The following is a 20,625-nucleotide window of genomic DNA, read 5'->3' on the forward strand; positions in this document are numbered from 1 at the left end:
CAAGCCGCACTTGGTGTTAAAATGTATTCTTAATATTTAATAAACAAATACAGCATACACTTACAGAATAACAAGTGAAAAGTTAAAAAAATTGATTATTCTTAAAACCAGTACATTGTTTCATTATCATGTTCTTGTGGATTTTGTTGGCTGAGACGTTGGTGCTACCTGCTGTAAAATCAGCACCAAAGATGAATAAATATCAGTTGTAGGTGTTGTGCATGTTTTTGAAGTCCATTAATAAGAAGCAAGATGGATGCAGACAGTAGAGGAGAGTCAATGGACCTGCAGTATTTCCAACAGATGTACCACCTTCTGTAGTCAAGTTAATGAGAAGCTGGGGTACAACAATCTGTTCCACTACTACACATATACCTCAGGTAAAGGAGTATTATTGTAGAATTGAGATGGAATGCAAACTGAAATACTTTCCCAATACTCCCCAGCCAAAGTGGAAATAAGAGACAATGAAAGTTTGAAATGCATCAAATTACAATTTGTAAGTTAGCCTGTTTCTGCAGCATGTAGTCTTTACAAAGACGAACCACTTTGCAGCTCACCCTGGCTGTGCTTTGAAAGTTATTGACCTAGAGCAAACCCATGATTTGTCTTCAAGCATTACCTGAAAGTCCTTAAGCACAATGTCCTGACACAGGCAAATCATGGCTTCCACCCTCCCCTGCCTCTGCTTTTCATGAGGGTAAAAAATCAGCCTACATAGCAAGAAGTAAAAACAGAAAATATCCAAGCAGTGTTACTCAACTAGCAGGAATGCATGGCCATATTGTTACCTCAACTCCCCATCAGGCTTGAACACTCAATCATCCTCTAACATGTATACTGACAGGACTCGCTGATTATGGATTTCGGCGCAGACCACAACTGCAAATCATGTTTGCAGAACTGTTTGCAAAGTATTAAGATGGTGGTGGTGGTGGGTGTTGGGGGGGTTAGTTCATGGTGCTATGCTGTACATCCTGGTAGGCTGACTCCTGGGCAGGGCAGTTCATCAGTGCCTCTGGTTGCTGGTAAGGCTGTAGCGAGCTCTCGTGCGTACTCCTCATACCACTCCTAGAAGAATGTAAATGACACACTGTGTTACCACGTATTCCCACAAAATTAGATCCACTGTGATATGTGCAAATGTGCTACTTCAGTTGAGACTTTAGAGTTTATATTTATTTCAACCACTTAAGAATAGCAAAGGCTGCTGCGTGGCTCATACTGTTGAAGGCATAGTTCCTCAGATGTAGTTTTAAAAATATATAGATTTTTTGAGATATTTTTTATGGACTGTTTCAAACTGACAACAATAACAAATGCTGCTGTGCATACACATCAAACAAAGACCCTCTTAAACTTCCGGTTTACTCAATGCAAACTTTTCCATGCTTTCCCTTCCCTGTAGCCATTGCTTTTTCCTCTGTATTTGAGGGCGAACAAGACTTTTTTTTTTATTAAACCAAGAAAATGGATGACAGAAGGAGGATTTCTTGTACAATTGTAAGTACAGTTTATTTACAGATTTTTGTAGAGTTGATGTCTTTCCTGCTAAGGTTAGGGGTCAGTAGTGGTGACGTACTTTCCAAATCGAACGGAATTACATGTTCTAGCACAGTGTAGTCTTGCAAGTATACCTGGAGGCATGTCCCTGCAGGAACATGAGAACACAGAACAAGTATACAGTTTTGAACACGGCCACAAACATACCGCGTCGTTGTTCATTTCTTAGAGTATATAATATGTGCAGAGACAGCAATGCCAAAAGAAACCTATGGGGAGCACATCAGAACCATCGATCAGTAGACATGCTCAGTTGTATCCTTGATCACATGCCCAATCATGGGAAGCCCATCCCCGTTCTCCATGGATGATAATTAAACGTTTTCATTTCGGCAAGATTGACAACAATGCACTTATGTATCTGAAAAAAGCACCTGCATTCACAGATTGCAAACAATGCTACAATATTGAGAAAACTATTTTTGGACCACATCAAACAATTTATGTCATTAAACCTGACATCAACGAGCTCCTAACTTTTCAGCATCATCAGACAGGAAAAATGAGCTATACTCACACAGCCAACCAAATCTTATCTTCGCAGATGAAAACGATAATCATACAAAACCTAACTATTGAGATTTCATGTCGATGTGCACCAACAGCTTATTAGAGTGCCTATGTACAGAGATAGCAAAGCACATTCTACTGAATGTTGTTCATGTAGGCTATGATGGAATCGGCCAAAACAATAAAAGGCCCTAATTAAATGTGTACGGTACAAGGAAACAGGACTAGCTACTATGGGAAACTATAGGCCTGCCATTTTATGAATAAATTAAGCTCAGCTATTAAGTGATTTCTGTAGAAATACCAGCTTCACACGCTGTCCCGGAGTTAGCTACCTAAAAAGGTGTATCCCGAGTTCGAGCCTGAACAATGGGTACAGTTGTAAGCAGCATAAACAAGCATTTTGACAAAATGTGCATATCACAAATGTACCAACACTGAACAATGTTTATGGAATAACTCTGATTAAGTTTAGCTGACATGTTGCAGCATTCTTAACCAATCAGCATATTGAATAATATTGCATTTAAAAGAACAGGACAATAAATACTTAACAGGCTATTATTCCAAGGCACTCTTCTTCAGAAGTTCTTCTTATGTTTTAAAATACCTTTTATTAATATTGCAGCATGCCATGGGGAAACATGAAGGGAACCTATGCGTTTCAGCCTTAGGCTCTTGGTTTTATAATCCTGTTGTGTAGGGGATGCTAGCAGGCCAGATTAATTTAAGAATGAATTAATTCATTTGTCACAGGTGACTTATGGCAGCACTGTAATTATGACTGCAAACAGTGTAGGCAATGTGGCTAATGCAGTTTTTCCTTTCTGCCTAATTTTAATCTTAATTATCAAGGATCACTGAAACATTCCACGATCTTCAGCTTAATCATAATCGTTTTAACCACTTAGCACAAACCCCCTAGTGGTTGGCACGCCGGCATGCCTAGATTGTTCAACTCAGACATTCATTGCTCTTGCAACTAAAGTATGAGTTGAAAACAGAAATACTTTTGTTTCAATATTGTCTATCTGGGCATTCATAAAAATATTCTTTCACCACTCAAAAATCGTATTCCGAGGCCGTCTGGGTAGTGTAGAGGTGTAAGCACCAGCCTACCACCGCAGAGACCTGGGTTCCATCCCCGGTAGTGGTACTTCCAGCCAGCTTGGTCAGACGTTCCTACGAACACAATTGACAGTGTTCGCGGGTGGGAAGCCGGTGAGGGTATGAGTCCTGATCATTGCATTAGCGACTCCTACTGGTTGGTCGGGCGCCTGTTGAGCAGGGAGGGGATCTGGGGGAGATAGCGTGAACCTCCGCACGCGTTACGCTCTCCCAGTGAAACTCCTCGCTGTCAGGTGAAAAGAAGCGGTTGGCGACTCCACATGTATCGGAGGAGGCATGTGGTAGTCTACACCCTCCCCAGACCAACAGAAGGATAGCGCATCAACCAGGACCGTGATTCACACGGGGAATGGGAGAAAAATGGCAAAAAATAAAAAATCGTATTCCATCATAGCAACAAGATAAACCCAACAATAGCCCTAAGACTGGGGTGGGGAACCTCAGGCCTCCGGGCCATTGGATCAGGCCCGTGAGGTGATTTCATGAATGCAATTTCATCAATAGGTTAGACAAAAAACAAAAAAATATTGCCGACGCCGTTCAGGCTACTTTTATTTTCTAACATAGACCGTATAAACTGCAGCCAGCCAGTGGAACTGACAGTCCTGATTGGGCTATCAACACTAAATGTAAAGTTTGAATTTAATTGTGATTGGTTGTGTTTTGCGAGCACGAAGGTTGCTAGTTAGGCTACATTACATTTCGTCCCCTTCTTTAAAATGGCTACTGCAAAGGAGAAAAATTGATGGGGAATGTTGAGCTTTCCAAGAAAAATGGACAAACGATTATTTTTTTGTTGAAGTAGAAGGCAAGCCTGTGTGCCTGGTTTGTGGGGATGCGATAGCTGTAATGAAGAAGGCCAATTTGAAGCGTCATTACAGCACGAAACATGCAAAACTCAAGGAGTTGCGAGGACAAATGCGACTGGATGAAATCAAAGCTCTCCGGCGGGGTTTGGATGCACAATAACCCGCTTTCACGAGACCTCGTCGTGAGGAATACAATGCAACTAGGGCAAGTTATGTGGTGAGTGAGCTAATAGCCAAAAAGCTGAGGCCTCATGCAGAGGGAGAGTTCGTAAAAGAGTGTATCGTTGATACTGCAGAGTTACTAGTTCCAGACAAAGTTAAATTGTTTCAGAGTGTTAGTTTGTCTCAAAGAACCATGTCAGATCGAATTACTGACATTGCACAAGATATTGAAAAAACGCTGAAAAGCTCAGCAAGTGACTTCAAATTTTTCTCTCTGGCTTGTGATGAAACAACGGACATCACCAGCACCGCCCAACTGGCCATTTTCGTTTGTGGGATTACCACCGACTTTGAAGTGTGAGAGGAACTTCTGTCTTTAGAGGTCATGTATGACACAACTAGAGGTGAGGATGTGTTTGAGAAAGTTGTTTCGGCAATGAACAAGCTTGAGCTACCATTTGACAAGTGGCCGACAGATGGAGCCCTAGCTATGGTTGGCTTGCAAGAAGGGTTAATTGCATTTATCAAAAAAGAAATTAATCGTCTCAGTCTTGATCCAACTGATTTAATTATATGCCATTGCATTATTCAACAGGAGGATCTGTGTGCGCAGTCCCTGCGATTCAACAACGTGATGTCAACAGTAGTGCCATGCATAAACTTTATCAAGAGAGAGAGCTAAACAGCCGCCAGTTTAAGGAGCTACTGAAGAAACTTGAATCAGAGTACGGGGATCTGGTGTACTATTGCAAAGTTCGATGGCTGAGCCGAGGGAACATGCTCAAGAGGTTTTATGAATTGCGGGATGAGGCCAAAAAATTCATGGAGACGAAGGGGAAACCTGTCACGGAACTCAGCGATAGCACATAGCTGTGTGATTTAGCCTTCATGGTTGACATTACGCGCTATCTATCTGAACTTAACGTGAAACTGCAAGGCCCCAACTAGCTTCTCAGTTTTCTGATATCAAACGTGAAATCATTTGAGGCGAAATTGAAGCTGTGGCAAGTGCAACTGGAAAAGGGGAACACTGTGCATTTCCCGACTCTGCAGTGACAAAAGCCTGCGACGACATCGGAATATGGGGGTGAGTGTGCAAAACTCAATTTTTGAAATTTGGCGAGCGGTTTTAAACAAGTAAACAACAGGAGTTAAACATCTTTGCTACACCCTTTAACGTCGAACCAGCTCATGTGCCCGACAGCTTACAGCACAAAATTATCAAGCTGTAAAGCAACGATGAGCTCAAAGCTAGGTACTACAACCTCCCCCTGCTTGAGTTCTATAAACTTTATGTGAGCGCCAATGATTTTCCCTTGCTGAGGAGACATGCATTGAAGTTTGCATCTGTGTTCGGGACGACTTGCTGCTATGAGCAGTTCTTTTCCAAACTGACCCTTGCAAAGACTCGCTTGCGCTGGGACTAAATTTTGAATAAATATACAACCATACCATTGGTTTTACGCGTAGAGATGTCCCTTTTGAGACTGACTGGTCATATATTGTCTTGGATAATCAGTTTGGGAAATATACGTGCATTTGTGATACCTTCCAAAATAGCTGTGCGTAATACCACACGTTGTTTACAGTGTTGTCACCCTTTTTACTACAGTCTGGCTTGATCAACAATTAATCAATCCAATAGGTGACAGAATAAGCTTTCTAACGATATATAACATGTCTAATTTTGCTTTTGGAATAGTATTTTATAGCTCAACATAACCAAAAGTTTTCTCATAATTCCATTCACTTACGCATTCACTCTGTGGCAATAAAAGACACTGCACCCAACAAAATGTCATCAATGATTTTCATAATTTATTGGAAAATATTATTATTATTGAGGACTTCTCTGAGCATAGCTAAGCCATATGTTTGCTGATAGACCTAGCTGACATCGTTTTCTGAAGTAAGACAGAACAGGAGAGAACGGCAGGATTGATTTACTGTCTCTGTCTATCTACTGAACACAGATAACATTTCCCCATCGTTATGTAAGTATTACTGCTCAAAATATTTCGGTTATATACATTATTTTTTTTAATTGAGTGTCTTTAAATAGGTTAGTGATATTTTATAATTAGGATATTTCACACTAATGTAAGTGTTCGTTAGTAGCTCAGTAATTTTTGTGTTTCATGCACCAGATATGGCGTGAAAGTTGGAACACTGCCAAAATGTGGTGGACGGTTGAATATTGTTTTCATGTCGTCTCATCCCCATACAAGAAAATTACATACTCTAGAGTAATTACTCTATAATTACTTATGTTACAGTCGAGTGCTACTGAATGTTTGTATTGTTCAGAAAAGTTAGCTAGCTACAGTACTACTGTTCTACCATCTAGCTAGCTGGCTGGGGCTAGTAAGAAAGCTTGATAGCTAACATGGGGAACTTTTGATGATAGTTATTTAGTTAGCTAGCAAACCACAACTTCTCACTGCATTTCAGTCTTGCTAGCTCCATAAGTACGCACATACTTAACTAATGTAATGTATAGTCAAGTGTCGCCGAAATCTTCTATAAAAATACTGACTGCCTTATTTATTACGTTATCTTGCAGAAATGTTAGAAACCACATGAGAAATGGCCTTGTCATAATGAGTCACTTGTTTTCTTCCAAAAAATCCTGTAGCTATGCAGCACACGAACACACAAAGTCACACAAACATCAGACAATTTGAAAGCTTTCTCAGAGCGAACCCCCGTGGGTTAACGTCATTGCTCAGTGTTTACCGGTTTACAGTCATCATTCACGTTTAGGTAATCAGTGTGCATGCTGTGGTGCCAAAAGCCCCACAGTCAAACATGGCAGTCTTCATGCGCAAATCAGCGGCTCCCATAGGAATCCAGGGGCCAGCTTTCGGTTCTCAACCTCAGCACCAGATGTAATGTTGCTCTCAAGTGTTATCAATGATTTTCGCTCAAAACGTCAGTTTCCCCATTTGATTTTTGACAACAAAAATAAAATACTTCCACTCAAATACTGATATTAACCCCATGCATTATATTGGAAAGATTTTTTCAAGGTAAAACTTCACTTGTTTCATTTTTTTCTCCAGAACCACAGACACAAAACTGTGGGTACAGCTAAATAGCTTGCTTGCTAGTTGTTAGCTAACAGTTGTGAGGTTCGCTAGCTAAGGATGATTACCTTTGTGTTTTCACGTTGTGCATAATAATAAAAATTTCAAATGCTTTGAAGTGAATAATATTTCACAGCACTCCTGCTAACTAAACAGTTCAATAAATAGCTGTTTAACTAAACAGTTTTAACTAAAATTCTAGCAACTAGCAGCTCATTTTTCATCTCGATAGCACATTAGCTATACACGTTCTCTAAACTTTCTGCCATAAACACACCTTTAGAAATGCTTTGGCTGCTCTTTCCGAGGTATATTTATATGCTTTATAAATTTTATTCATTTTTGGAGAGATTTTGGATACGATTCTGGACCCCTACCTATTATAGACCACTGTACTGACGGAAAGCTTTTAATTCCCACTTGAAAATGATGCAACAGTGAGTTTCTTAAGTCAAAATAGTTGATTTGTAGTGAAATACATGATTATGTTGTGATTTACAGCAATGCATACACTGGGTACACTGCTTACTTTTTGCTTTAGCAGTTCTACATATCCACCATTAGATTTTACGCACTAGTTGTCAAGGGGTTTTTGATCCAGAACATGTATGGTTTAACCTGGTCTCAGTATTTCATTGTAAACTAAAAAAGCAAATTCATTTTTGCTTTCTTTGCCTACACAATTGCATTTGTGGCACTTTATTTCTTCATAATTTACGAATATAAACTAATCTAAGTTAATCTGTAATGGTACAAATGTCTTGCTTCATTTAAGCCATTTTTCAAGTCTCTGTGATGCTCATACCTGGAGTTATAAAGCTATAAATAGGGTACCCCCCTAAATGGGCAAGGATTGGCCAGATTTGGCATATGTGCAAAGGGGTTAAGTAGATACAGTAGAAACGCCACAGCGGTCAAATTGACCGTTGTCACTAAGAAAATCAATAAAATAAGAAAATTTGATTAATTGCATAAAAAAAGTTTCATGCATTAATCATTTTAAATTCATTGAATGACTTAATGCATTAATGTTGATAGCCCAATTTTTTAAATTTTTTATTTGGTGCTCAATGTGGGCATAAGCACATCAAATTCCCACCCCAGTCTGTATTTGCCATCATCACAGTTGCAGCTGCATACGTGTGAACGTCACTGCCGATTTAAGAGTGCAGACATCCACAGTTTTCTTCTGAAACATCATTTCATCAGCTGCTTCTTTTCACATCACAGACTAAAGTTAAATTCACATAGAGTGGAGTTGGAGGAAGATCTTTCATATGCGGCTTTAGCATGAAGTACATGTCCAATCAACCAGTGGGGAATCGCTAGATAGCAATGAACGTGGACCCCTATTTGACTGAACCCTCCCATACCCCGGTCGACACGATCCCCAAATGCGCATCGCCCTACGGTCCGGATTCGATCCAAGCGAGACATCCAGCAGCCTTGACAACCTTAATTTTCAGGTGAAGAAATAAAACAGTACCAGAGGTTCACATCCAGCAAATTATAAATACTTCATGCACATGGAGGAGTTACTAGGATGTCGTTCTTTAGCACTGACTAAAAGACCTAAACAGAATGTTCACCTAACCGTGTATGCAGAAAACAGATTGGGTTATTCTCTCATGTTGCATGTAAATGCCATATTCTGAATATGACCCAAATCAGTATTAGAACCATTATTCAGAATATAGTGTGCATGTAAACGTGGTTGTTAACATGCACAACTTTCTCATGCTGTTATCCATCACATTTGACTGTACTATGGCAATTAAACATTTTACACTTGTTCCTGTCAAGTTCCCTCCCTGAAGAATGGCAGCCATTCCAGTTGGATCACAGTGCTCACCTGGATTTCCTCTTCATACATCTTCATACTTAGATCACTTTTTGTACGTGATCGTCTGCCTAGGAACACAAGCGTGGAATGCTGCAGAGTGCCAAAGATGAATAAAGTGAGTTGCAAATCAAAGGAAATAATCCCTTGACCACCCAACTGCCAGAGCATTGATTAGGAATGCTCAACTTTGGTCCTGGACAGCCAATGCATTAACACTTCCAATGCTATGCAAAAGACAATTGGGTCATTCACTGTGCATCAGACTGGCTGATGACATATAGGACAGGTGTTTTTGAGAAGGTATGTTTTGATATTTAGAAGAGGCCCATTAGACTCTGGGGTTTACCTCACAATTAAAATTTATATAGGCAGTTTATCTAGTTTCAGTGATGCACAAAAATAAATTTTCAAAATTGTAGAAAAAATGTTCATTTTTTATGATGTTGATTGAATGCAGGTTGATTGTACCTACCCCACTTTGCTCCATGCTCAGTAACACCCCCTGCAGAGAGTTGAGATTGGTGCCACCAGGACAGGTCTGTTTGTACAGCTCCAATGTGGCCAAAGCTTCGTCTCGGGATACTTCAGCCTCAAACACTATGCCATTTTCATCTGTGAAATCAGATATTGTCATCCACTTGTCGTAGAAACACCAGTATGTAATATACAAATCCCCCATTCTATATGGTATAATATATTAGTAGGGCCACCTCCACTTGTTTTCTTGCATGGTATTTAAGTCAACTGGAATCTAGAGGTCACTTCTCAAACAATTATCCCATTTGCACCACCTCAATCATCTAAGTTGATAAAGTAATTGATACACATTAAGCACAGATGACAATAGTTGGCGAGGTTCACAAGTGACATTCGCGTAAAATTCAGTTTGATTCCTTACTACCATGGACATGCTGAAGTATTTTTAAATGCTGTACAGGCAGGGGCATGTTAGCTTTTGCTAAAAGCAGTGGGAAATGCTCACATTAAAAAGGAGAGCAGTTATATGTCATATTAGTAATAATAAAATAGTTTGCAGTCAGGGTTGGTTTGTCTGTGCTGTGCATCTGCTGAGCAAGAGCACAATATTCATTTTTAAGTTGTTCAATTTTGTTATAGGTTTCATGGATTCTGATGTTCAATTCAATTCAATTGTATTTGTATAGCGCTTTTTACGGAGAACGGTCACAAAGACGCTTTACAGAGAAGCAAGGCAAGAGGCAGAGCAAAAAGCGCAGAGCAAACACCAGGCCTGAACCCCCAATTAGCAAGCACAAGGTAAAAAAAAAAAAAACTCCCGGTGGAGACAAAACCCTCAACCTGTGGCAAGATGATGTCATAACGTTCAAGCCCCCCAATCATGTCAATGAGAATTTTGCTATTTTCAGCGATTACCAAGAGCTGTGTTTCCAAACCCTTATTTCTCAATGAGCTCTGTCAGCACAATGGTGTTTGGTGTGATATGTAACTCCATTTCCACAAATCTGGTATACAAACGGACGTACTTCAAATGGTACTTCAACAGCAGAATGCCAACTTCTCCATTTGGTTTTACATGGTTCATAATAAAGCAGACCTTGCTTCTATTATACTCCAATAAAATAGATAAAACATAATTGTCTTTGCCTTCTGTTGTTTTGTCCGTAACCACAAATATGCTGTCTATTGTTTCAATCAGTTCTTGAATATCTCTTCTATGCAAAGGAGTGGTCTGCTGTCGAGCAGACAGAAATGCCTCTATCCCCCACCCCCAATAATTACATGCTTGTTTAAAAATGCACACAATTTGGTATTGTTCACATTTTCCAATGGAATATTTGCACTTAAGAACACATCTGTTAAATCTTGAATGACATTGTCATGGCTCAAGGCAGTCTTTTCCACTGCTGATAGATGATCCTCCCTAAGTGTTGATCTCAGACTTTATTTCATGCTTTTCCTGACGTGCTTTTCATAGTATTTAAACATCCATCCTTGTTCACTGTCCATCCTCTGACTCTCCCCATATTACCTGTAGATGAACTAATCATTTTTATAAATGTCTCAATTAGAAACTCAATTTTATGATTAGTCACTGGACTGTGCGGTTGAAGTGTCTATGGGGACCCCTGTAAGATAATGATTGAAAGGAGGACCCTAGCTTTTAGTCATAGACCACACTTTGTGCACTCATGCACACACACACACACACACACCCTCTGGGTCGCCCACTGGTTCTTTGTTCTTGCGACTGTAGTTCATCCGAAAGACAAAGGCATCCAAAATGAAGGCCACGATGATGGTCATCACAACCTGAGTGGGAAATAATACCAGCTGGCTGTCAGATACCTACACAAACAGAACAAGATTGCTGCTCACAAATAAGGACTCTGGATAGCCTCACCATGGTGACAATGTAGAAGGTCATAAAGTACAGGCGGCTCCAGTGGGTAGTCTGTGATGTAACACCTTCCTGAGGAGGCAACAGGACCAACAGTCAGAAGAATCCTTAACACTTACAGCTTCTGAAAGGACTCAACTTAAACTCTTCTTCACAGCAGAACCAACCAGTAGAGAAGAGAACAAGCAAGAGCAAAAAATTTAGATGAGATTTTGCTCCTGCAACCAAACTATGTGTTAAAAACAGAAACTATGTGTTCTATCTTGATAGACCACTCATAGCTGATAGACCGAGCTGATACACTTTTCTGGACAAAGTCAGAAGAGGAGAGTGACAACATTGATTCTCTATCTCTGTCTCTATCTACTGAACACAGATAAGATTTTTTTCCTCGATATGCAAGTGTTACTGCTCAAAATATTTTGGTAATATGTTGTTTTTGAACTTAAGTGTATTTAAATAGGTTAGTGGTATTTTATAATGAGGATATTTTACACTGTCACGTAAGCCTTTGTTGGTAGCCAAGTCATTAAGCTCAGTAGCGTTTGTGTTTCATGCACCGGATATGACGTGAAGCTGGAACGTTTCCAAAACGTGGTGGATGGTTTAATATTGTTTTAATGTCGTCCCATCCCCATACAAGAAAACATTATATACAGAAAAACATACGAGAGTCATTGATTACACATTTAGGTACTGTACCACATTGTGTCACAATGTTTTTGCATTATTTTATAATTGATATCAATGTTTCATTTTAAAGCTTCATAAAGGGCACATATGCTTTATACAGACAAAAAGCATTTAATTCATTTTTGGAGAGATTTGCGATATGTCTCTGGACCCCTAGATATTTTAGACCACTGTACTGATGGAAGGCTTGTAATTCCTACTTGAAAATGATGTTAAAATGAGTTTCTTTAGTAAAAACAGTTGATTTATAGATAAATACATGATTGTGTTGTGATTTACAGCAATGCATAATTTATATATTTTGGATAGATTTGGAGTCACTGGGTACATAGGTTTACTTTTTGCTTCATAGATCTTTAGTGTTTCTGCGTATCCACCCTTAGATTTTACACACTTGTGGTCAAGGAGTTTTTGATCCAGGGCATGTACAGTTTAACCTGTTTTATATATCAGATCTCTCAGTATTTCAATGCAAACTAAAAAAGAGCAAATTCATTTCTGATTTCTTGCCTAGACAATTGCATTTGTGACACTATTTCTTCCTAAATTATGAATATAAACTAATCTAAGTTAGTATTGCAAATGGTACAAATGCCTTGCTTCATTTAAGCCATTTTTCTAGTAAGAAGAAAAATAGAAGTCTATGTAATGCTCACATCTGGAGTTATAAAGCTTTAAATAGATTACAGCCTAAATGGGGAAGGATTGGGTAAATTTGTCATGTGCGCGAAATGATTAATATTGAATGCTAGCATGAAGTGCAACACAGATGAGTGCACAGTGCAGCTGGGCTACTTATTTCACCTAGTCAACCTAGGATTGCAACTTAGAACATTTCGTTACACATTTGACATTTTAAATTTTTCCAAGGTTAGAACGATTTTGTATGAAGTTTGATTATCAATCTAAAGTGACAGCCCTAGTGCGGAGTCATTAGCCGCGTTTCCACCCAAAGTACCCAGAACTTTTAGTCCCAGGAACTACTTTTCAAGGAACTAAAAGGTTCCTTCAGCCTATTGTTGTCTGCGTTTCCACCGCGGTCTAAAGACCCACGAACATTAGGCAAATTAGTCCACTGACGTATGAAAAAGCGACGTCGTCGTCGGTCCATCTGTCCTATGATTTCTTCTGTAACCCTATACTACCACCGTAGTAGCCTACATTATTTTCTAATAACCGGGACAGCCCGGAGAGGGGTTTATTCCACTTATACAACGGGTTACCAACAATGACTACATATGGTTACTTCAGTATTTATTGATTTTTCTCGACTTAATCACCTGAAATTGAAATATTCTTCCGCGGCCGTTTGGGCATATTTTACCGTTGTCAAGCAAAACTCTCGTTGGTAGTTCGACTTGGACCGTTGTTATGCAACATATAGGATATAACAGGCCAATAGTCAGATTGTAACTGTTTTATATATCCTCTCAAACACATTCATTATGTTTTCATGCAAACATTCACTTTCATGTCTTGACATCCGAGGTGACAGAATGCATTCACATCCTACAAATAACTGGTAACAACAGCAGAAAACATGCACATGTCGTAAACAATTTGCTGTTGAATTGATTATTTCGACTCTCATCGTCAGTTCCATATAGGTTAATTGCAAAATGACAAGAATAAATAGAATGAAAACTCGGACTTGCGTGAAAATTAAAATTAAATATTGCAGTGGTACAGCCACCGTTTGCTTTCCTTCAAAGTTACTGCTAGCGGAGCAGCGAAGTGTGCCCTCCAGATGCGAACCATGCACCATAAATTAGTCCATAATCTTCCTGGTCTTTTTGTGGAATTGAAGAATCGCAGAGTAAAATTATGGCAGTCTGAAAAAGCAAAAGGGACGATTACTAGAATTAACCCGTTATTTTACCCTGACAAAAATTGCGAAGGTGATTTCCAGTTTGCTTTTACTGTATCACCAATGTAAATTACGCAGGAATACCGCATACCTCACATAACTGTTTTGAGTCAATTATAACGGGCTAACAAAGAAAATCCGGAAGAAAATATTCAGCAAGGTTTTAAACCGTTTGAATGTGTTGGTAGGTAATATGCTGTCCCATCACAAATGCTTTACATTTTATAAAACGAATACTAAAGCAAGAAAAGAACAGAAGAGCACACGTTATAATCCTCGATCTTAATTTCTCATCTTTTCCAAGACGCTGGCAGGCTATAACCAAAAATAGGCTACTGCGCCCCATAACATACAAGTTTGAATTCAAGTTATTATTATGAAAATAATAAAGTTTGCGACTGCAGATTTTTTAAAAAATGGCGGTTGAAATAAAATACTGCGAGTAGTCGACCAATCAGAAATATTCAGCGCTTGCGCCCCACGCCAAAAGTTCCGGTACTTTTGGAAAGTACTACCCCCCCAAGCAGGGACGTTTTTTTGGGGTAAAATAAAGTCCCCGGAACTTAATTTAGACCTTGGTCCCTGCGGTGGAAACGAGGCTATTGTGGAAGAATCTATGGCACCTTAAGCTGACTGCCAAGAGCAGATAATGTTAAATAAGCTTGGGAGAAGATCACTAACACAATTAATGCATGTAACTTGCATGTAGCTATCATTTAAACTAGTCACAAAATTAAAATGAAAAGACTGTTCAAGTTGCATTTACTGTCATTCTTCTCATACAAGTGTAAAAAAAGACAACAGAATACAATACCCCCTGGGACCACAATGCAGTAGAAGAACAGGCATAACCAATTAAAAACATAAAAAAACATGGGAATTAAAATTATAAAAAAGACAATGAACAATAAATGCAAAGAGTGCATTTTCCCTGGTTGGGGGATTTATATCATAAAGTCATATAGATATAATGAAATTGGACAGCATATGATCCACAAAAATGGGCTTTTGATTAGGTTATGAACATGTGTGCCTTGCTTAGGAAAGCCCTGAAATGAGCAACTCCCCATATGCAGGGCAGAGAATTGCCTCCTAGAATTAGGTCTGAGCAGGTGGACAGTGCAGGCGCAAATCGCAGACACTGATACCAAAAAATTGCAGTGGGCTGATTCTTCTTCACTAACACACCCCCAACAGTGCTGTGGAGGGGTGGTGTGGTTAGGGCACCAACTGCAGGCGGAGATGGAGTGGTAGCTGGCCTGCTACCACAGATGTTGACAATTACAGTAATTGACAACTTTATCTGCTTCTGTCGGCTGCGAGACAGGGGGCTGGAATGAGACGCACACGGGAACTACATATTGTGTTCCCTTCTCCTATCGTGTATGGGTTATTTGTTTGTACCTTTATTTGTATGCACAATAAAGCCCATGTGCGTCTGAAACAGAATTGTGTGGTTTGTGGGGAGAGGAACAACAGAACCGATTACAAGTGCTTCTCTTCCCACTTCGGTGCACCGAGTCACCAAATTACCAAATGGGCTCAGGAGCATCAAAATCCATGACGATAATGCCACTTTCCAAGTGTGACAGCCTTCCACATGCCATGTGCCAGCTTAGAGTATATAAAATGTAGAGACAGTGACGCCAACATAAACCTATGGGGAGCACATCAGGAAGTACAATTTTTTCGCTCAGCAGACATGCTCAGTTGTGTCCTTGGTCATGTCCTAAATTACATTACATTACATTACATTACAGGCATTTGGCAGACGCTCTTATCCAGAGTGACGTACAACAAAGTGTATAACCATAACCAGGAACAAGTATGACGAAACCCCTAGAGAGAAGTACCGGTCCAAGTGCAGGGAACAACTGCATAGTTCAACTTGGACCCTGATGGTTAAACTGATTAACACTAACAACGAGAACGGCAACAACGCAATCTATGGAAAAAATACAAGTAGTCGTTAAGACAGTTAATGCACCTAAGTCACCTACGAAACAGCTGCCTAGTTACAACCCTAAGTTTAGTCATTTACAGGGGGGAAGGGAGGGATGGGGAGAGGTGCAGCCTGAAGAGGTGAGTCTTCAGTCGTCGTTTGAAATGGGTCAGTGTCTCAGCTGTTCTGACCTCCACAGGGAGGTCATTCCACCATCGTGGGGCCAGAACAGACAGGAGACGTGTTCTGGAAGTGCAGGTGCGAAGAGGGGGAGGTGCTAGGCGTCCTGAGGTAGCAGAACGGAGGGATCAAGTGTATAGTGAGGTTAGCACAGACATTGGCTAAAATAAATAATAATTTTTTTTACGTTACAATAAACAATATTGGCTATCTTACCTAACACAAATTAAACATGCTGTATTCCAAAGCAATGCTGCTACCCAATGCTTCCTAAATTCTTTCAGGTAACTTGACCCTGTGTTCTCTCTTCTTATCTTCGGAACACATTGTGGTCATTCCAACCTTTCAGCGTCACATCGAAGTATCACAAATTGGCCCATGGAAAAACACTTCATTTAAATGAATGTTTTCAACAGCTGATGAACACTTACACACCAGAAAAGATATGCTTATGGTTGCTTGTCAAGTTCATAAGAGTCAATAACGTATAGTGCTTTGTATGTGTGAGTAACTTGGCATTTTTTATGTTGAAAATGTGTTTTTCTTCAGATGTCATTTCTTTTTGCAATGTGTCTATTATGAGAAAGTGATAACACAAATATATATAAATCAGAAAAGAACAGTATTACCAAAAAAATTACCACAAATTATTTAACTGAGTAGTTAAAAAAAATGTTTTCTGCAGAATGGGAATTTAGGTGAAGTTTGACATGATCACAGACTTTAGTACAAATAAATTACACTGACCTAGAGCGACATGAGGAATATAAAACAGATGGTATTAGTGAGTGACTGTATATACAGGTATTCAAGGAACATGTGAAATTGCATAGAAAAACTGTTGTACAAATGTACTTTTTTCACTTAGACTACTAGTAGTTATAATTATGGATGAGTCATGTTTTTAAATGGAATGTTTTTAATGGGGTGTTGCAGACACAACAGACGTAGGGATTGTTTGTATGTGGGTAGAGAACAGGACAAGGTAACATGAATGTAGAAATGTTGCATTTGCTGATAATAATGTTTTCTACAGTAGCCAAGTAAAGAGGTAGTCAGTAGAAATGCCAAAGTGGTCAGCTGTTGCAACTTTTTAAGAAAATCAATAAATGAGCTATGTTGACAGGAAATTTTCTTGTGTAAAAAGATAAAAGTACATTTTGTGTGTGTACAGTATGTGACATTTTGGTTGGCTGGTGTAGATAAATGACTGACTGGTGCAGGTAAATGTCCAATGGGGAGACATTGTTTGTGGGCTTGCAGAATTGTAATGATGTAATCGGGCAGGGGGGAGAGGAGGAGGAGGAGAAAAAGGAGAAGGAGGAGGAGAAGGACAAGAAGAAGAAACAACACAAAATCCCCCAGGTTTGGGGCTTTATTGTGTGGACATGTGAAGTTGTTTGTGAATTCTGTCTGTTGAAATGTGGTCAGAAGGCACAGAAATGAATGTTTTTAAGGTCTGAGAGTCTGTGATAAGTGTGGTTATTTCTGTAGGAAAAGTGGCAAACTCTCAGTGCTGTATAGGTATGGGGCATGCTGCCCCGCCAAGGCGTAACTTCACAGGATGGCATACCTGCCATCCCAATGTTTGCCCCACTATAATTTTTCAAATTATATTCACTCTTAAATCGCCACTGGTCTTGAGTAACATAATGAAATCCAAACAAAAATTCCCTGGGGATGTCAAGAGCCTGTTTGTTTGCAACATCTCAGCGTCATTTGAGAACGCTCAAGGGACGTCTCTGGGATGTCATTTTGTTACCTGCCATTGGCAGTAGTCAAAAGCCACATGCTTTAGATTACGGAGTAGTTGTATAACTTGCATAACTGTGGATTTGGCAAATGATACATGCTTTGTGGTTATTGTAAAATACATAATGGTCAGTCACCCGCTAGCTAGCTACTTATGAAATTATTCATTATATGCTTTCCTTTTTTAAATGGTAAATGTCTTTTTTATGTTCCTAGAATATTGCAGTTGCAACTGTATTCACTGCTAATGTACCACAATTTCAGAGTTTGTAAGTAATTAAACATCACATGTCTTGCATTGAACTAGCTAACAGGGGAAGTGACTTGGTAAAGATGAGCACCCCTAGGTGAAGATGAGCAAAAAATACTATGAAAAAAATGTCTTAGTTGTTTATTAGCTTAATCTTACATTCAAAATATGAGAATAATATAACCTTCAACTGAGTTAAAATTCTTTCTAAGAAAATAAACATCATGTTCTCAAAAACATGTCACAACTATTGGCACTCCTAGAAATTCTTAGGAACAAAATCTAAATGTATATTTCCATTCATATTTTACTTTTTTAAGCACACTTGAATCTTTAAGAACTCTTAAGTGGTCGTCCATGACTTCCTGTTTCACTGGGGTCTAAATATGAGGTGACATGTCGGTCAAACACTCTTACACGGATGAGCAGAGAATCCAGAAATTAAATGAGACAAAAAGTTCTTGACATTCAGAAATCAGAAAATGGTTGTAAAAATGGTTAAATGTCTGAAAATATCTCCACTATTAGGGCAATAATTAAGTTTCAAACAACTGGAGCAGTGATTAACCTGCCTTGAAGAGGATACAAGTGTATTTTACCCCCACACACAATGAGCAGTTTATAAGAGGTAAAATCTTATATGGTCACGGCTAGAGAATTGCAGAAGTTCCATGCATCTTGTAGTCACCAAGTCTCAAAGACTACAATTAGATGCCACCTCCATGCCAACAAGCTATTTGGAAAAATTGCCTTTGCTGTCATCAAACCACAAATGTAAGCGTCTGGAGTTTGATAAACGTCACTGGAAGTTTGACTGGAACAGGATTCTGTGGTCAGATTAGTCAAAAATAGAGCTTTTTGGCAACAAACACCAGAGGCATGGTCTTGCAGAATAGAATCTAATCCAAACTGTTGGTGGTGTATCTGTGATGTTGTGGGGTCGTTAAGCCCCGGGGAACCTTGTTAGGATACATGACATCAAGGACTCCATCAAATATCAAATATATAAAAATCTGAAAAAAATCTGAAATCTGAAAAATCTAAACTGATTTGTAGTTGTATTTCCAGCAAGACAATGATCCAATGATACTGAAATACTCACAACTGACCACAGCTTTTCAATGGACCTAAACCCCATTGAAAACCTGTGGGGTGAGTCCACAAGGAAATACCAAACATTCTGAATGATCTGGAGAGATTTTGTATAGAGGAATGGTCTCTCATTCCTTCATATGTATCCTTCCACCTCATCAAGTATGAAGAAATCAGACCCGGGTCTGCTCCACCTATACCCCGGCTTATATATTGATGAACTTGATGGCAATGTAAATAACGGGAACGTTAAGGCCAGTTAAGATCAATGATTCGCAACGAGACAAAACGGTTTTAGAATGTTGCAGAGAAAATTGCAGCGGTGTGAACTGGTTAGTTGCAGAGCCTCTGAAGCCGTTGTCTAGGGTCTCAAAAGACCCACCTTGTCATATCGCCAAGTGCAGTTTTAGAACGTTTACAATCAGACGTCTTGGAATTTTGCAAGTTGCATCCAGTCTCGTTGTGAATCATTGATCTGAACTGGCCTTTAGTTAGCTACATTGCAACGCTGCAACAAGGTAGCATTGCATTCGAGAGACGGTTTGCGAGGTCGGTACCGGTCGGTAGCATTAGCTAGTGTTTTTTCTAATTGTTAGCTGACATTAGATTGTGTTAATTACATTAGCTAGCTAGCTAACTAAAGTGTCTGTGGCGACATCCCCGGGAAAAAATCACAAGCGGCGCATAGTTAGTGACGCGTTTTCCATCACCCATCAGTGGTTGGTCCGCCTGAGAGGGTAGGCGGAACTAACGCAACAGGCACGCTCTTCAACTCACTTGTGTGAGTACTGTTTTTTCCAGTGTCTGCATGCGTTACAATAACAGAGAAAGGGGGGGTGGGGGGAGTTATGGAACCCTAAAAAGTTTTTGTGTAACATGAGAGATCATATTATTTGTTGATGTTGATTTCGTATTACATTTAATGGCAATGTAACTTTACTAAATTACATAGCTATTTGCACAGCTAACGCTAGCTACCGGACCATGTCAAGAAAGACAACATTAGTTTAGACAACGTTGCGCACAGTATACATCTCTCATATCAGGTAACGTTGCGTTAGCTAGCTAGCTAATGTAATTAACACAATCTAATGTCAGCTAACAATTAGAAAAAACGCTAGCTAACGCTACCGACCGGTACCGACCTCGCAAACCGTCTCTCGAATGCAATGCTACCTTGTTGCAATGTTGCAGTGTAGCTAACTAAAGGCCAGTTCAGATCAATGATTCGCAACGAGACTGGATGCAACATCTTGTCCAAGATGTCTGATTGTAAACGTTCTAAAACTGCACTTGGCGATTTGACAAGGTCGGTCTTTTAAAACCTCAGGGCAGGCAACGGCTCTGCTACTAGCCAGTTCACACCGCTGC

General features: G+C 39.6%; 1 protein-coding gene across 8 annotated transcripts in view; it reads right to left on the reverse strand.

The window, feature by feature from the left end:
• Positions 1–10: 10 nt before the first annotated feature.
• LOC118206696 (two pore calcium channel protein 1-like) overlaps positions 11–20,625 on the reverse strand; it is a 134,099-nt gene continuing 113,484 nt past the window's right edge. For 5 of the 8 annotated variants that reach the window (XM_035379676.1, XM_035379677.1, XM_035379675.1 and 2 more), the window contains exons 24-28: positions 11,482–11,550; positions 11,294–11,390; positions 9,574–9,713; positions 9,111–9,191; positions 11–1,071 (exon numbers count right to left, since the gene is read on the reverse strand). In XM_035379676.1, the coding sequence (XP_035235567.1) occupies positions 964–1,071; positions 9,111–9,191; positions 9,574–9,713; positions 11,294–11,390; positions 11,482–11,550 (495 nt within the window). In that variant the 3' untranslated portion in view covers positions 11–963. Of the gene's footprint in view, positions 1,072–1,522; positions 1,652–8,044; positions 8,713–9,110; positions 9,192–9,573; positions 9,714–11,293; positions 11,391–11,481; positions 11,551–20,625 lie in introns of those variants that run through there. The other 3 variants (XR_004761229.1, XM_035379679.1, XM_035379678.1) reach the window with 3 other exon arrangements.

The sequence above is a fragment of the Anguilla anguilla genome, chromosome 10, assembly GCF_013347855.1.
Source record: "Anguilla anguilla isolate fAngAng1 chromosome 10, fAngAng1.pri, whole genome shotgun sequence".
NCBI lineage: Eukaryota > Metazoa > Chordata > Actinopteri > Anguilliformes > Anguillidae > Anguilla > Anguilla anguilla.